The sequence below is a fragment of the Protopterus annectens genome, chromosome 8.part0 (genome assembly GCF_019279795.1).
Source record: "Protopterus annectens isolate FY-2018-M chromosome 8.part0, PAN1.0, whole genome shotgun sequence".
In the NCBI taxonomy this organism is placed as follows: domain Eukaryota; kingdom Metazoa; phylum Chordata; order Ceratodontiformes; family Protopteridae; genus Protopterus; species Protopterus annectens.
In genome coordinates, this window is record NC_056741.1 from 344,150,012 (window position 1) to 344,166,143 (window position 16,132).

At 39.9% G+C, this 16,132-nt stretch overlaps 1 protein-coding gene across 4 annotated transcripts in view; it reads right to left on the reverse strand.

The window, feature by feature from the left end:
- Positions 1–16,132, reverse strand: part of LOC122808798 (rap1 GTPase-activating protein 1-like) — a 1,319,062-nt gene that overhangs the window by 248,895 nt on the left and 1,054,035 nt on the right. For all 4 annotated transcript variants that reach the window (XM_044079845.1, XM_044079848.1, XM_044079846.1 and 1 more), the window contains exon 17: positions 3,925–4,056. In XM_044079845.1, the coding sequence (XP_043935780.1) occupies positions 3,925–4,056 (132 nt within the window). The remainder of the gene's footprint in view (positions 1–3,924; positions 4,057–16,132) is intronic.

Below are 16,132 nucleotides of genomic sequence, written 5' to 3' on the forward strand. Positions count from 1 at the left end.
ACCTTACCCATTTTACTAGATTGCAGAGAGACCTCCTGAAAGAGCTAGGAGATACTCTCCAAGGTTCAGTAGCAGAAGGGGTTTCAGATAGTTTCCTCTCAGCTCTCTATCTTAAACTCGGTTGTCAACTCCTCCATGAGACTGATTTCTTAAGCAGCGGATGGAGCAAGTAGAGCAGCAAGTTCAGAGACTTTCCCTGAGGAGACATTCTTGGATGCGCTTGTGTGACTTCATGGAGCCCTTTGAATCTTTCTTTGTGAATGCCCTGTTCTATGGCTCATCCCTGTTCAGGCCCAAAGTCAAGGAGAAACTAACCAGGTGTGAGCAAGAAGGAAAGACTCTGTCTGCCATAGGAGTCCATTTTTCCATGCCTACCAGACCATATCCCAAAAGTCAGAAAGTAAGTGGTAAAATGTGGTTCTGAAAATCTCAGAGACCTTTCCAGAACACATGTGGTGAATCTTCCCCCAGGGGCAGAGAGAGAAGTAGTAATGAAAGACACTGACCACATGGCACAAGGGGTCTGCAGAATCAGGGTGACAGAGAATCTTTCTTTGGTAAGCCCATTCAGTACTCTTGAAGGAAGGCCAGTCTGTCCATCTCTGGAGGCAGTCAGGGGCTGCTTATCTTTGTACCTTGAAGCCTAGCAACAAATAAAAGACAAATGGGTACAAAGCATCATATCCAAAGGTTATTCCATACCATTTTCCTTCCCATCCAAAACATAAGAAAGATCCCAGATGTTCCACCCAGTCAAAGGGAACAGGCAATGTTAGAAATTCAGAAGTTGCTAGACAAAAGAGGCATCCAAACAGTCCCTGCAGACCAAATAGGATCTGGAACTTACTCAAGATTCTTTTTAGTTCCAAAGAAAACAGGAGACTAGAGACCAATTTGGATCTCAGCAGTTTAAACAAATCAGTAATAAAGTCCTAGTTCTGGATGGTAATGCAGCAGTCAGTACTCCCTTTTCTGGGACAAGACAATTGGATGTGCTCTGTAGACCTCCAGGATTCATACTACCACATAAAAATGGACAGGCGATCCAGGAGACACCTGTGCTTTTGGTTGGGGGGCAGTCACTACCAATTTCGAGCTATGCCCTTTGGCCTCACTACAGCCCCCAGAGTGTTCACCAAATGTATGGCAGTAGTCACAGTTCACTTGAGATGCCTATGATTCCAGGTATTTCCATACTTCGATGAATGGCTCCTAACCGCCACCAATGAACATCTACTAATAAAAGCAAGAGACACCACCTTGCAACTCTTCTGTCACCTAAGAATTACAATAAAGTATGAGAAATCTGTCTTGCTGCCTTCTCAGCATATCATATTTATAGAAGCAGAATTGGATTCAACAAGCATGATGCCCAGACTTCCTCCAGAAAGAGTTCAAGTTCTAAGACGTCAGATTTTAAACCTTCTCATGAAGAAAAGGGCTCAAGCAAGGATAGTTCTAAAAGTCTTAGGGACCATGGCAGCAGCAATAATTCTGATCCCCTTAGCATGTCTACACATGAGAATTCTCCAGTGGCTGCTATCCGCTCAGTGGTCCATGCAGGAATTGCCGATATCCCACAAAATAATAATAATAATGGAAACTTGCAAAAAGGACCTTCATTGATGGCTTTACTCCACTCATGTAACTCTAGGTCGACCATTTCTACTTCCCCAACCATTAGCCACAGTGATCATGGACACATCTCAGATAGGTGGGGGGGGGGGGCATTATCTAGGAAAAACAGTCCAAGGCACCTGGCAGGATCACGAGGCCCACTTGCACATTATGTCCTAGAGATGACAGCGGTGCTTCTTGCATTGCAAGCATTCCAAGACTCTCTTCTGCTGGGAACTATTGCAATGCAGACAGACAACATGTCAGTTGTATGGTACATAAACAAACAAGAAGGAACCAGATCTTAGCCCCTTTGTCGAGAGGCCCTAAGTGTATGGCAGTGGGTGACCGCTTCCCACCACTTTCTGATAGCAATGCACATCCCAGGGAAATCTAACATGAAAGCAGACAGACTCAGCAGAGTGATTCTGATGCCTCATGAGTGATCCCTAAAGCAAGAAGTAGCGGAAAAGATTTTCCGCAAATGGGCCCTGCCTTGCTGTGACCTTTTTTCATCATCCATGAATGCCAAATGCAGCAGCTACTTTGCCCTTATCCCCACTCTGAGGGAATCACCAAGGGATGCACTTGTTCACAATTGGCCCTTGGAAATCCTCTGTGCTCCTCCCCACCTTTAATACCCAAAGTACTTCAGAAACCCAAACTCTTGGGAAGGGGCTTGATACTCATCACTCCATAATGGCCTCATCAGATTTGATTCTCCTTCCTGTGGCCCTATCTTTAGGAGGAGCCCTGGTTGCTGGACCCAGTTCTAGACCTTCTGACTCATGCATCAGGAATGCTCCACCCTTCCCTTCAGACCCTCAAACTGACAGCTTGGCTGCTCTGATTCCAACAATAGCTAGGTTTCCTAACCGCTCTTCATCAGTTAAACACATCCAAATTTCCTCTCATAAAGCTTCAACAAGAAAGATATATAGAAGCAAATGGAAAAGATTATCCTTGTTGGATTCTCATAATCAAATTGACCCTTTTTCTGCCCCAGTAAATTCCATTCTAGAATTCCTGGCAAAACTATTCAATGAAGGCACAGCCGCAACTACCATTAGAATTTAGCTAGCAGTGATATCTAACTTCCATTTAGGTGAATCAGGCCTTAATATTATGTCTCACAGACTATGCAAAGCCTTTTGTAACTGTACCTTATTATTAAGACCACCTATCAAAGACCATCTAGCACCATGGGCTTAAATGTTGTCTTATCTCATTTAATTTTCCCCTTTTTTGGGCCAGCATCATCTTGAGAACTCAAGTTCTTGAGATGGAAAACTATTCTCTTAATAGCAATTATCTCTGCTAGAAGAGTGTCAGAGCTGCAAACCTTGTCAATAAAGCTCCCCTATTTGCTTTTCCATAGAGACAGGGTCTCCTTATGAAGAAACCCTTCCTTTTTGACAAAACTATGTTCAGAATAAAATTTTAACCAATCCATAGAGCTGCTAGTCTTTTATTCAAATTACGAGAATACGGCAGAATGCATGTTACATCAACTGGATGTGCACAGACAGTTTTGTTTCTACTTACACAGGACTAAGGAGTTCAGAAAGTCTGGCCAGCTATTTATCTCTCAAAGAAAGGTGCTTCAGTCTCTAATGTAACACTTTCAAATTGGCTTTCGGACTGCATAACTTTCATCTATAAGTCTCAAAATAGAGATCTCCCCAAAAGAGTTAAAGCCTACTCTACAAGAGCTATGCAACCTCTTCCACCTCTCTGGCTAAACTACCAATTGATACCATTTGTGTTACAGCAACATGGGCAAGACCACATATCTTTATCACTCATTAAAAAGTTGATTTGGCCTCCAGGAACAGGGCCTCCTTTGGTTTCACGATTCGGAAGAATATTCTCCCTTGAGCTACCCAAGGAAGATGGTGCTAGGGACACTGTCCCATCATAGTAAAAATGAAGGTGAGATAGGACAACAACACATAAAGAAGTGTGTTGTCTATCTTTGTCTCCATTCTTACATTCCCACCCTCCATTTCCCTGGCCATTTTTACTCCTGGAAGATTGAGTTGGTTCAGTTGGATAAGGTTAATCTCTGGCCTTCATCAATGGACTCTTGAGTTATTTAACTGTGATTATTTCAGACTACTTTTACAGCTGCAAACAAGATCTGGGGTGGTTTCCTGGTGCATACTGGGATAGGGTTTAGCCACAAGCTGGTAGAAGACTTCAAGCTTGGATATAAAGGCCGAGTCGGATCAGAGGATTGGATCCAAACCCATCCTACTAAGAATGAAGATGAAGATCCATTTTTCCTTGTTAGTTCCTGCCTCTTACCTTGAAGTTTTCAAAAAAGCCACCTCCTCCATTGTCCATTTTTTCATCATCGGTTACAAGTCCCATCATGCTTTGACTGCGCAGCTGTAGTTCCTCATACAAGCTTTCCAGAAGTGCACTGCGAGTTCGTTCCTGTGAAGCATGATCAAAGGAACAGACAGTAGAAACTGCTAGTTAAAAAAAGGTCTTTAATTGACCAAAACTGACCAAATTTGTACTACTTTTCCCAATAAAATTTTACTCAAATGGGAATCTCTACCATGTTTCTTCATCATTCCCAGTCATTTTAAGTGTATTCTGTTCCATGCGAAGGTAAGATCCTCAGTACGTCTTTATTCTTATTGTCTTGTTGCTAAGTGCTTCATGTGTAATATTTACTCTTGTGAAACTAAATTTTGTTTGCAACAATCCTGAATCTTTCTGTCTCCCCATTACCTTATGTATGTGCATCCTTGATTTTAAATTTTTTTAGGCAATGTTAGTATGTTCTTACAATATGATTTGTATTTGGCAGTGTAGGCCCTGACTGATACATGTGTGTTACAGGTGCTCTCCGTCTATCCCTTGGGAAGGACAAATATTGATACCACCTTTCTTATCTTTTCACTCTCCTGTAGTACTAGATTCTTCTGCTTTAGTTAACATTTTTTTCATAAGAAATTTTTAATTTTATGACTGCAATAGTTTAAAGGGCTCAGTCATATTTATCCTGATTGTAGTGTCTTTACAACAGTAGCATGAAAGACAAAGGGAGACTGCTGGGACAGACTTCTAGCATGGTGACCCAATGGGCAGCAGTGAAATTCTCTCATACTCCCTCCTAGCCTCTTTACATTGTGATTTTCCTTGTTTAGTGATCATTTCTGCAGACTGTACAAGGAAACGTTACCAGTACTTTAATAAGGGGAAGAAAAAGGTAAAAGTGGTGATTGTGTGAAGGGACTGTGGGAAACAGACTGACATGGAAATATGGATGCATTGGTTGAATCAGACTCCTGGATGCAGGATTGTAGTTAGGAGCATGTGGTATTAATAGCAACTATAGAAATCCAAGAAATAAAAGTAGCATTGCAGGCATATTTAAACAAAAGGGAAACATTACAGACATAAGTGCAACATTATGCATTCATTCAGAAGCTATTCAACAACTGGGAGAGGATACCCATGCAGATTAAGACACACATGAATGTTTCAGAAGTCCACCAAGACTACTTGGAAGTGCACTTGATGGAATATGAAAATGGAGTGCAACATAAAAATATTAGCTTTATCAGAATAAAAAGGGAAGAACTGTATACAATTTGTGAAAGGTATTATGGGTACTTGGACTAGTCTGATAGAAGAAGAAATCAATATCAGAAAGCACACTCAGAGTATTGGTAATGGGTATCCCACATCTGCATTTATCCTCTATGAATCATTTGTATTGAAAGAAACAGTACTAGGCATCCTTTGGAAACCAGAAAGTAAACTAATCTGGAGATATAAACAGGTTTTTATGGACCACAATTATTCCAGTGACCAGGAAGAGGAGAGTGACTTTTTCTCTTGCAGCATGAATGCCTCATAGTTCAAATGTAAAATATAAACTATTTTGCCCTGTAAATCTCAGGTTATTTTTGTTAGGAGATATCAGCATGCATACAGAGCAGCAATGGAAGTCTACATTAAATTTAACAAAAGAAATAGGGCAGAAACTTGAGGAGCAGATTCTGGAATAAAAGAAGGAAATTCTGTTAACTTAGAACAGCAGATTCCAGCAGAAGAAACATCTGATAGGAGAGATTTATTTCCTTTGTTAAGGCAATTGGCCTTAAGAGTGCAGGCCATATTGATGATGGAGTGAATAAGGAACAAATCAACAGATGGTTATAGTACTATATTATATCATGGCTCAATATTCTATTGTCCTTATTATTAAGGGGTACAGGGAGAATTTTATCCTAAACTCCTTATTTTATATTTTTAATATATTTCTTTTGCTTGGAAAACTAATGTGAATTGAGAAGGTATACTATTGGAAGTTAATGAACAAACAAATACTTGTGAGAGATGCAACTATATAGCCAGACTGGAGGCTGAACTCTCTCAACTCAGGACTGGCAAGACCAGACAGGAGGAGAAGGTACCCACACCCGAAGCAAAACCGGTCACACATAAAACCACCACCACTACAAACCAAACACATAAGAACACAAAGACATACTCGGAGGCTCTTATAAAAAACTTAACAAAACAACAGAGGCCTCCAAAGCAGACACCCAGAAATACACCCCCACAAAACGTAACACCTACAACACATACCTCAAACAACAGGTGTGTCACACAATCACAGCCCCTAAGGCAAAACACTATGCCAGAGACATTAGTAATAGGTGACTCTATAGTCAGACACACCGACGTTCCACTTACTAGGCTGAATAAGGAGAGGGTAACGGTGAGCTGCCTATCGGGAGCTAGGATCCGCCACATTACACACGCACTCAGGTCACTCCAAAGCAAGTACAAGTATGATGCAGTCATTGTTCATGCTGGTGTGAATGACCTGAGACGTACCTCCCTGGACTACATGAAAAGAGACATTGAGGAGCTCTCCGATTATGTAGCCCAGACTGGTATGACCCTGACCCTGAGCAGCATCCTGCCTTCACCAAGAATGATGCCTCAGTACAAAGACAAAATGATCAGTTTTAACAATTGGCTTAATCACTGATGTCATTCTAGGGGGATCCAATGTCTGTCAGCCTGGGATGACATGCTGGACAAGCCGCGTTGCTTCGCAAGGGATGGCTTGCACCTGTCACCACTGGGCTTCCGGATACTGGCCAAGGCTCTTGCCACCCCTATAGTGCCTTTTTTAGGCAATGCTCAAAAGACAAATCAACCTCCGTAAAAAACAAAAATGGAAAAAAATTAAGGGTAATGCTGCTCAATGCCAGAAGTCTAAATCTCAAGATGCAGGCACTCGAAGCACTTCTCAGTATGGAGAACATCGATGTCTGTGCAGTAACTGAAACCTGGTTCAAGGCTCCTGAGAGCACTCCAGCACTACCAGGCTATACCTCATATCATGCTTTTCGGCCTCAAGTTCCAGGCCGAACCACAAAGGGAGGGGGAGTGTCCATTTTCATAAAGGACACCTACACCTCTCGATTGGTGGCTACCCATGAAGCATCAGAAACCATACAAGTTTTACTCACCATAGGCAAAACTGCCATACAACTGGTCGCATGTTATAGAACACCCTCCCAATCCCAGGAATCCCATCAAGCATTCCTGAAAACACTGGAGGATATGAATGTCACACCAAACACCATCATATTGGGTGACTTCAACTACCCCAACATAGACTGGGCCCACTATTCTAGCCATAACACCCTAGCCCAAAGATTCCTGGAATTCATTAACTCAAATGCAATGGAGCAGCTGGTCACTTCTCCTACGAGGAGAGATAATATACTTGACCTGATTATCACAAACATGGGGTCCAAATGCTCCGCACCAGATATAAACCCCTCACTAGTAAGATCTGACCATAAACTGATCACGTTGGATGTACATATCCCACCCCCACCCCCAGAACAAAAGACTACAGTGAAAAATTTTTCAAAAGCTGACTTTACACTCCTTAAGTCAGAAATGATATCCTTTAAGCCTACTGGGTTAATGGAAACCACATCCCAAAATGCTGAATCCTACACAACAGCCTTCTACGGACATCTCCAAGAATGCATGGATCAAGCAATCCCAACTAAAACCAAGACCCTCTCCACCAAGGGAAAACGCCCAGTTTGGTGGACCCCGGCTATAAACAAACTGTACAACAAAAGAAGGAGGCTACTGCAGGACAAAGCCAAATCCCACAAGGGAAAGGCTTCCCTGATCAGCACAAGTAAAAAACTATGTTCTCTCATAAAAACATCTAAAGCCAACTTTGAGAGAAAGATTGCCAAGGATACCAAAGACAATCACAAGGCCTTCTTCAATTATGTCAGAACCTTGGGAGGAAATTCTCAGATATGCTCTGAGTTGGTACACAATGACAAAAATTCACTGACCCTACCGACATTGCCAATATTCTGGCAGATAGGTTCAGTGCAAATTTCTCCCTCCCTCACCCCTAAAGATGTAGTAATTATCCCTGCTGAATGTAACCTACCTGTCATCTCAGACATACAGGTGAAATCAGCACTCAACAAAGCAAAAACACAGCATCTATGGGACCCGATGGTATCCCCGGTTGCGTGTTACGTGAACTTCAAGATGAACTAAACCCGCACCTAAAAACGCTATTCAATCTTAGCCTCATTACAGGATATGTACCTGAACACTGGCACACAGCAACAGTGGTCCCACTCCACAAAGGGGGAAATTCTACTGACCCTGGTAACTACCGCCCCATAAGTCTGACCAGCCTGGTCTGCAAGGCTATGGAAAGAATCATCATGGAACTCATAAATGGCGATATTGGAGATCTGCAGACCCTTGATCCCACCCAGTTCGGTTTTGTAAAAGGCAGATCCTGCCTCTTAAACCTGGTTGACTTCTTCGAGACAGTCACTAGTGCCATCGACGAGGGCAAGGCTGTCCACACTGCCTACTTGGACTTGGCTAAAGCCTTTGACACGATACCACACTCTGGCATCATAGACAAGCTCAGCAGCCTAAATGTAAATCCATATGTCACAAGATGGGTAGCAAACTGGCTAAAAACAGAACCCATAAGGTCAAAATTGCTGGAGCCATGTCAGACTCAAAACCAGTCACGAGTGGTGTCCCACAGGGCTCAGTCTTGGGACCACTCTTATTCGGCATTTACTTCTCGGATGTGAAAGCAAATATGGGAGGATTATGGCTGACAAAGTTTGCAGATGACTGCAAACTGGGTGCCATAGTTGATTCACCTGCTGACACACACATCCTACAGAAAGGTCTCACTGAAACGGACAACTGGTGCCGGAATCATGGCCTCAAACTTAACGCCAAAAATGTATAGTCATCCCTTTGGGAAAAACAAAGTACCCACAAATTATCACATAGACAATAACCCACTGAGTACAGGAAGAAGTAATCAGAGACCTGGGGACTCAAGTCGATAGTGACCTCTCCTTTGACAACCATGTTGCCAAAGTGGTCAGAAAGACATTCTACCTTGCCCATCTCATCATGAAGGGATTCTCATCCAGATCAAAGGAGGTCATTGTACCTCTATATTCCTCCCTTGTCAGGCCCATGATTGAATATAATGCTCCATTTGGGATGTATCTCACCCGGCACATGCAACAACTGGAAAGACCCCAGAAGTACCTCACCAAGAGGATCATGGGTCTCAAACATGTGCCTTATCCAGCTAGATTAAAGAAACTCCAGCTCTATTCAGTAGCATACCGCCTGCTCAGAGGTGATTTGTGCCTAACATATAGGGCCATGTCCAACCAAGAACTGATGGACATGCTCCATCTCAAAAAATCCAGATCCACCAGAACCACGCGAGCCAAAGATTTCAACCTCTGCGCAAATATGAATAAAACATGCTGGAGGGATAGATTCATAACACAGAGGTTACCCGTACTCTGGAACAAAATCCCAGTTCATGTGAGACAGAGCCCTTCATTGGCACTGTTCAAGAAAAATCTCGATGCATGGATGGGAGATCGTAAGTTTACCCCGGGAGTCACCTCAGTGTCACTACTAGACAGTGGTATAGTTTACTAAATAATGGGGTCCCACATGTGTCACTACTAGAGAGGTGCAACTATATAATACGGGGTGGCGTAAGCCACATCATTGTTGGCTAGGCTTGTAAATGCCCCAGGGCAGATAGCCTAGTACACTACTATGAAACTATGAAACAGAATATGGATGTCATCTGTACTACATTCAGTGGACATTTGTATTTTATAGTAGAAAAATAAAGTAGTCATATAATATGTTTGGTAAACCCCCAGATTTATTATGTACTTAATGGTCAATATTAATAGGAGATGAGACATCTCATTAAAAATTTGTAGTGATTATGAAGAAATTCATATGACTTCAGGAAAGTTTGTATGCAGGTTGCTCATTGCTTCAAATTGAGATTAATAGGCCGAGGGATAGATGGGTTGCTGGTGTTGCTTTGCATTTAGTGTAGTATGCATGCAAAACATGTATGTTTGATATGCAGAGATGTCTGGTGGACTCATCATAATGGAGCAGTAGCTCAAACTTTGGAAAGAACTAAGAACTTATATATAATTCTGTACATATTTATTTATATATATATATATATATATATATATATATATATATATATATATATATACATGGAGAGAATAATTTCAATAAAATGAAGGAAGTAGATCATGGTACTGGGCGACAGTTGGAATTAATACTACTGAATAGGATAATGACATATGAAATTTAGGATAAAATAAAATGGATTGAGGTGGATACGTTAAGCAATCATATAAAAGGAAAAACAAAAGATGGATGAATGAGCATTGGCTAATATGACAGGATCTAAAAGAAACTTAATCTAGTCCATTCTCTGAAGGTATGTTAATGATATAACCCAGTTAAAAGAGACTGGATATTTATTGTAATTAAAAATCCAAGCCAGCAATGGCGGCTGTGCAGGAAACACATCTTGACAGGGTAGAACATCAGACATTTACTGGGTTTTATTTGCTGGAGGCATCAGCCTACCCACAGGTAAAATTAGGAATGGTAATCTTGATATCACAAGCATGTGACTATCAGATAGGGGGCTGTTAAGCAATGATAAAGGGAGGTCATAGGTTTTTAGGGAATGAGAAGCTGGCACAAAGCTTATGAGCATTATGTCAGTAATACTGGCATTTGCAAATGTTGCTGTGATTAATATAGGGGACTGGGACATAGTACTCACTGCTGAAGAAGTGTCAGGAGGACCAAGGCAAAGAAGACTGACATCCTAAGGGAAATTCCCACAGCATTATCTTAGTCAGGTGGGGCTGGTAGATATCTGGAAAACTAGCAAACAAGAACTAAGAGATCAATGATATGTATTTTGTTCTGTAAGATATTAACAGTTGTGAAGGACTGATAAAATATTTATAGGAAAAGAAAAACATTGTTTAATTCAAGATATACAGTATAACCAATACATTTTTTGATCATGGATTAATATTGCTACAGATAAAATTAGATTTGGGAGCTCCACCAGACATCGATGATTACCAGTATACAGTGATGGGAGTAATCTATTACAATAAGTAATCTTTTACTGTAATATATTACAATTTCTAGTAACTAGTAATATAACTAGTTACTTTTTCAAAATAGTAACTAGTAATAGTAATATATTACTTTTTTTAGTAACTAGTAACTTAAATGCAAGTTACTTTTGCTTAAACCAATGCTTCTTAATATGGGTGATATAGCCTCCTAAAGAGGCATGTAAAACCTCCGGGGTCCCTATATAGTATGAATACTAATCAGATGTTAGGAGGTAATATTCACTTTGAAGTGGCACTTTGAATAAAAAAATACAACATAATGTTGGCACAACTCATAGCACGTAGCATTCATAATAGATCATTAGAATTAGTCTGGAGCAAAATTTACTTCGTTTTTTTTTAGCACTACAAGGAGGTGAACGCTAATGATGACCAGACTCCAGCCCTGCCCTGGTACTGTGGGACTCACACCCACTAAAACACCCCCTAACACTGGACAATTCTAGCCTGCCAGAGATCATATCCTTACCTTGCAGTATAATAAATGGTATTGGTTCTTCATACCATCATAAGTCAGAATCAAACTCACCACTTGGGCACCCAGTGCTCCAACCCACTGCACCAAGCAGGACGCTTAAAGTGGATCTATGATCAACCAACTTTTGTCCTGACAATATTTTATGTTCTATTTAAAAGTCTTTTCAGTTTTTGATTTTTAGTTGCTGAAAATAGACAAAATATGATAGTTTTTTTATAGGTGTTGTGCTGTTGGCTGGTTTGGTTTAATTATTATCTGTGACTCTCTAGCTATAAAGACTAAGTCTTTTTCTTCTCCTTTCAACTGTGCCCATTAGGGATCACCACGGTGGATCATCAGTCTGCAGAACAAGTGGCAGTGGAGTTTTACATTGTTGAATTGCCAGCCCACCGTTCAACCTTCTTCAGAAGGCACACGCATGTGCACACTCACACATAAAGCCAATTTAGAATGCCTAATCCACCTGCAGCATACCTTGGGAATGTGGGAGGAAACCGGAACACCCTGAGGAAACCCACTCGAACACAGGGAGTGTAGATCATAGTGTGTGTGTTGTACTTTTAAAGCCACTGTAGTTCATGGGCACATGCACAGAAAGTACTGAGCAGGTGCAAGCAGAGTGTCATTTTGTGTAAGCAGCTGGAGTGAAAGCATGTATGTGTATAGTTGTCAGTCAGTTAGCTAATTCACTTAAGTTTTATGCTCCAGTCATCCATCCTGATGTTTGTGTGTAACAAATATCTTAAATGAACACCCAAGCCTCGTCATCTTATTTGAATACACAAGAGGAGTGACATGTTCTCAGAATGGGATCTGAAGTCAAAACTTCTTAAAACCATGAGGTGCACAGTCAGAAATGGAGGAATATAGAAATGGAGTAATATAGAAGAGTGGCTCAAACGACTGCAAATGACTCGTAAACAGGTCAGAAAATATTTCCAGGTTCTTAAACTCATTTAAATGATTTTTCCTTCAATTAATATAAAGCAAAGCATTCCAAACAAATTACCGAATAAACGAAATGTTCAAAATTACGATATACTGAAAAAAATACTTGAAATAATTATGAAAACATTTGAAACAATATCAGAATCATATAAAATGTTCAAAAAAGAGAAAACAATTGTATTTTTTTCACAATGTATTACTTTTTCACATTAACTAAAGCTATTCAAAGTATCTAAAGTGTTCAAAGTGTTGGCAGTGTGTGCAGTATTACAGTACAGTCTTTTCAAAGAGTACAGTTATTTCAGAGTCTGTTGTACAGATGAATATAATTACAAGTACTTGGTGTGTGTTTGACACTTATTTGCATGGCAGAGGGATTTCACAGACCTGATCCACTTGTATTTGATAATAATATTGCTGAAAACTGGAGAGTGTTTGATCAAGAATATGATATTTTCATACAGGCTGCTTTTTCTGATAAAGAAGCACATACAAAAACATTTATTCTGCTCAGATTAGCTGGTTCAGAAGCCATTGAGAGAGAACATTCATTTGTGTATGCACCTGCTGTTTATGCAGAGAAGGGGGAAGACTGCCATATTGTGATACAGGCTGAAACGCGAGAAGACTCGAGTGCTTAAAATGTAAATTTAGAGAAACGTGCAACCCTCAAATGAATATTATAGTGGAAAGGCACTATTTTACATAAGAGATCAAAAGCCTGGTGAAACGTTTGCAGCATATATAACTGACTTGAGAAACAAGTCAAAAACTTTCAGATTTGGTGATCTGAGAGATGAGTTGATAAAAGACAAGCTTGTGTGAGGTGTTAATGATGCAGTGAGAAAGATTTTGCTTTGAGACAGTGATTTAACTTTAAGCAAAGACACAGAGAGTTGGCAAATATATGATCTTATAGAAAAGTACACAAATATGCTTATGAATGATAAGAACTTGCTTGCAGCTTCTTCCAGCATGAATGCTGATAGTATGCAGCACAATGTGGCTGACATTTGGACCTATCAGAATCATGGTTTTTTGGTGTCACCGCCCACTGGGTTGACTGTGACACACTTCAAAGAAAGTCAGCTGCTTTGTCATGCTTCAGACTACAGGAAAGGCATACATATGATCTCATAGCATCAACTCTTGAGAGCATTCACATCAAGTACAAGAGAGATCAAAAGGTGTGTGCAACAATTACTGACAATGGCAGCAATTTTGTAAAAGCTTTCACTGTCTTCTCAGAATGTGAGAGCTCTGAGACTACAAGCATTCTGTCCCAAGAGGGGGATGATGATGCTGAAGTGATTTACAATAGTGTGACAGCCGTGCTGAGTCAGTAAGGACAAAGCGAGGACACCTATTCACTGCCTCCCCATCTGAGATGTGCAGCACACAGATTGAATATAGTTGCCGTGCAAGATGTTGAATCTACTTGTAATGATGCACATATAAAAAGATCATGTGAAGCACCATGGCCAAATGATACGCTGCTTGGAACAAGACTAGTCACCGCACCCAAGCTGCTGAGGTAGCTCGAAATAAGTGTGATCTGGCATTGATTATTCTCCATGCAACACGATGGAATCCCTCTTTCTACGCGATGGAGAGAATTCACCTCATTGCCTCTCAGGGTGAAGGCTTGCTGAATGAGATATGTGAACAGATTGGAATTGTCATCTTCAAGCCTGCAGAAATTACCTTTGTTGCTGAGTTTGTGCAAGCAATTCAGCCCCTGGCAATGGCTCTGAACATCCTATAGTCAGAGCTGAAAAGCTTCACGAGAATCCTGATCCCCACCATTATGTGCCTGAAAAACAAGTTGTCCGAAGTCAGGCAGTCTGTTGTGCTGCTAGTTGATGCTCTTCTTAAAGGCATTGAGGCTCTGTTCAATCATCCTCTGGAATGTGAAGAGCTCATTCTGGCTAGCATAGTGCATCTGAGAACAACAGTGGTCACAGAAACACAATTTTATTTCAGACCTATTCGTTGTTATGTTTACCCATCACAACTATACGTTATCATCCATTTCATAAAATTGCTACAATAATTTACAATCTGTACACATAAAAAAATCTTGTAAGTTATTACAATTAGCATTAACATGAAAATAAAACTTCTTATGCACCATCCCACTTTTCACAATGCATGCTTATTACTCAATGCCCTTTTAAAACTCATTCTTTCTCCCACTGAAACAATGCAAAATTCCAAAGTAATAGCAACACAAGATTTGCATCCAGGTAGCTGTTATTGTTTATTATGTGGTGTCCAAAAAAAAAAAAATATTGTTCAAAATACTAAGAAGAGAAGAAGATATATTTTTTTTTCATTTCGAGGGTGTTTGTTGGTTTGTTGGTATAACACAATTCTAACCTTCTAATGCTTCTACTCAATATAGGAAATACAATGACAGTGAGTGATTCTTCTATGTCCAAGTTAAAAAAATAAAGCTGGGGAAGCTGTTGTGTACCATAACAAATGTGCAATAAAGTGAAGGATAAGCATACATTTCTTAGGAAGCTTAAGTTATGGTACACACAACTTCCCCCAGCTTTTATTTTTGTAACTTTGGACATAGATGTTATTCCTTATTGACTATGAGTAGAAGCTATTAGAAGGTTGTTTAGTACCAAACAAACACCTCGAGATGGAAAATATATGTTCTCTTCTTCTCTTAGTATTGACTAACATATTTTTATTTTTTTGATGGCACACCATATAACAGCTAACAGGGAGTGCCATGGGTACATCTGTTGCTAATACTTTTGCAATATATTTTGAGTATATATTATGCATTGAATAAACATGTGAAAAAGAAGCAGATGATTGCTTTTTCATATGGGTATGGGATGGTACAGAGAAGATCTTTCTTGTTTTTCAGCATAATAACATAACACTACACTTCTCTTTTAACTTTTAAAATGTGTTCATCTTCCAATGAGATTGTAGATGATGAAAAGTGTATAAAAAAGGATGAAACAATACGGCAGATTAACAACAGAAGAGCAGGTATATTTGAATGAGACATCCATAATGAAAGCTGAATTTTAAGAAGTGGATACTCTGAGACTATTATACAGAAAAATATTGATATGATAGTTGAGGTAGGGAAAAAGCTATAAAACCAATATTTTTAGGGAGGAATATAGATGCAGATAATGGTAATTTAGTGCCTACTAAAAAGAAGGACAAACCCTTCTCTCTTACTCTAATCAAAAATTAGTAATAATATATAATAAAATATTGCTATACTTATGGCCATGCCAAGTTAAGTGATATAGTAGAGGATCTAGAGTTTTTTTTATTAGAATAAACCAATGCATGAAAAAACATGTGTGTTATAAGGATTTTGACATATGCTAATTGTAACCACAAAAGATTATTACCCTTGCACTTGTGTAAATGTATCAAGCATTTTATGTAGGGAAGAAGACTATGGAGGTTGAAAGATTCATTGGCTGGTTGATCATGTGATTTTTAATTGTTCCTCTATTTAAAAATAATGTTGTTTTGTATG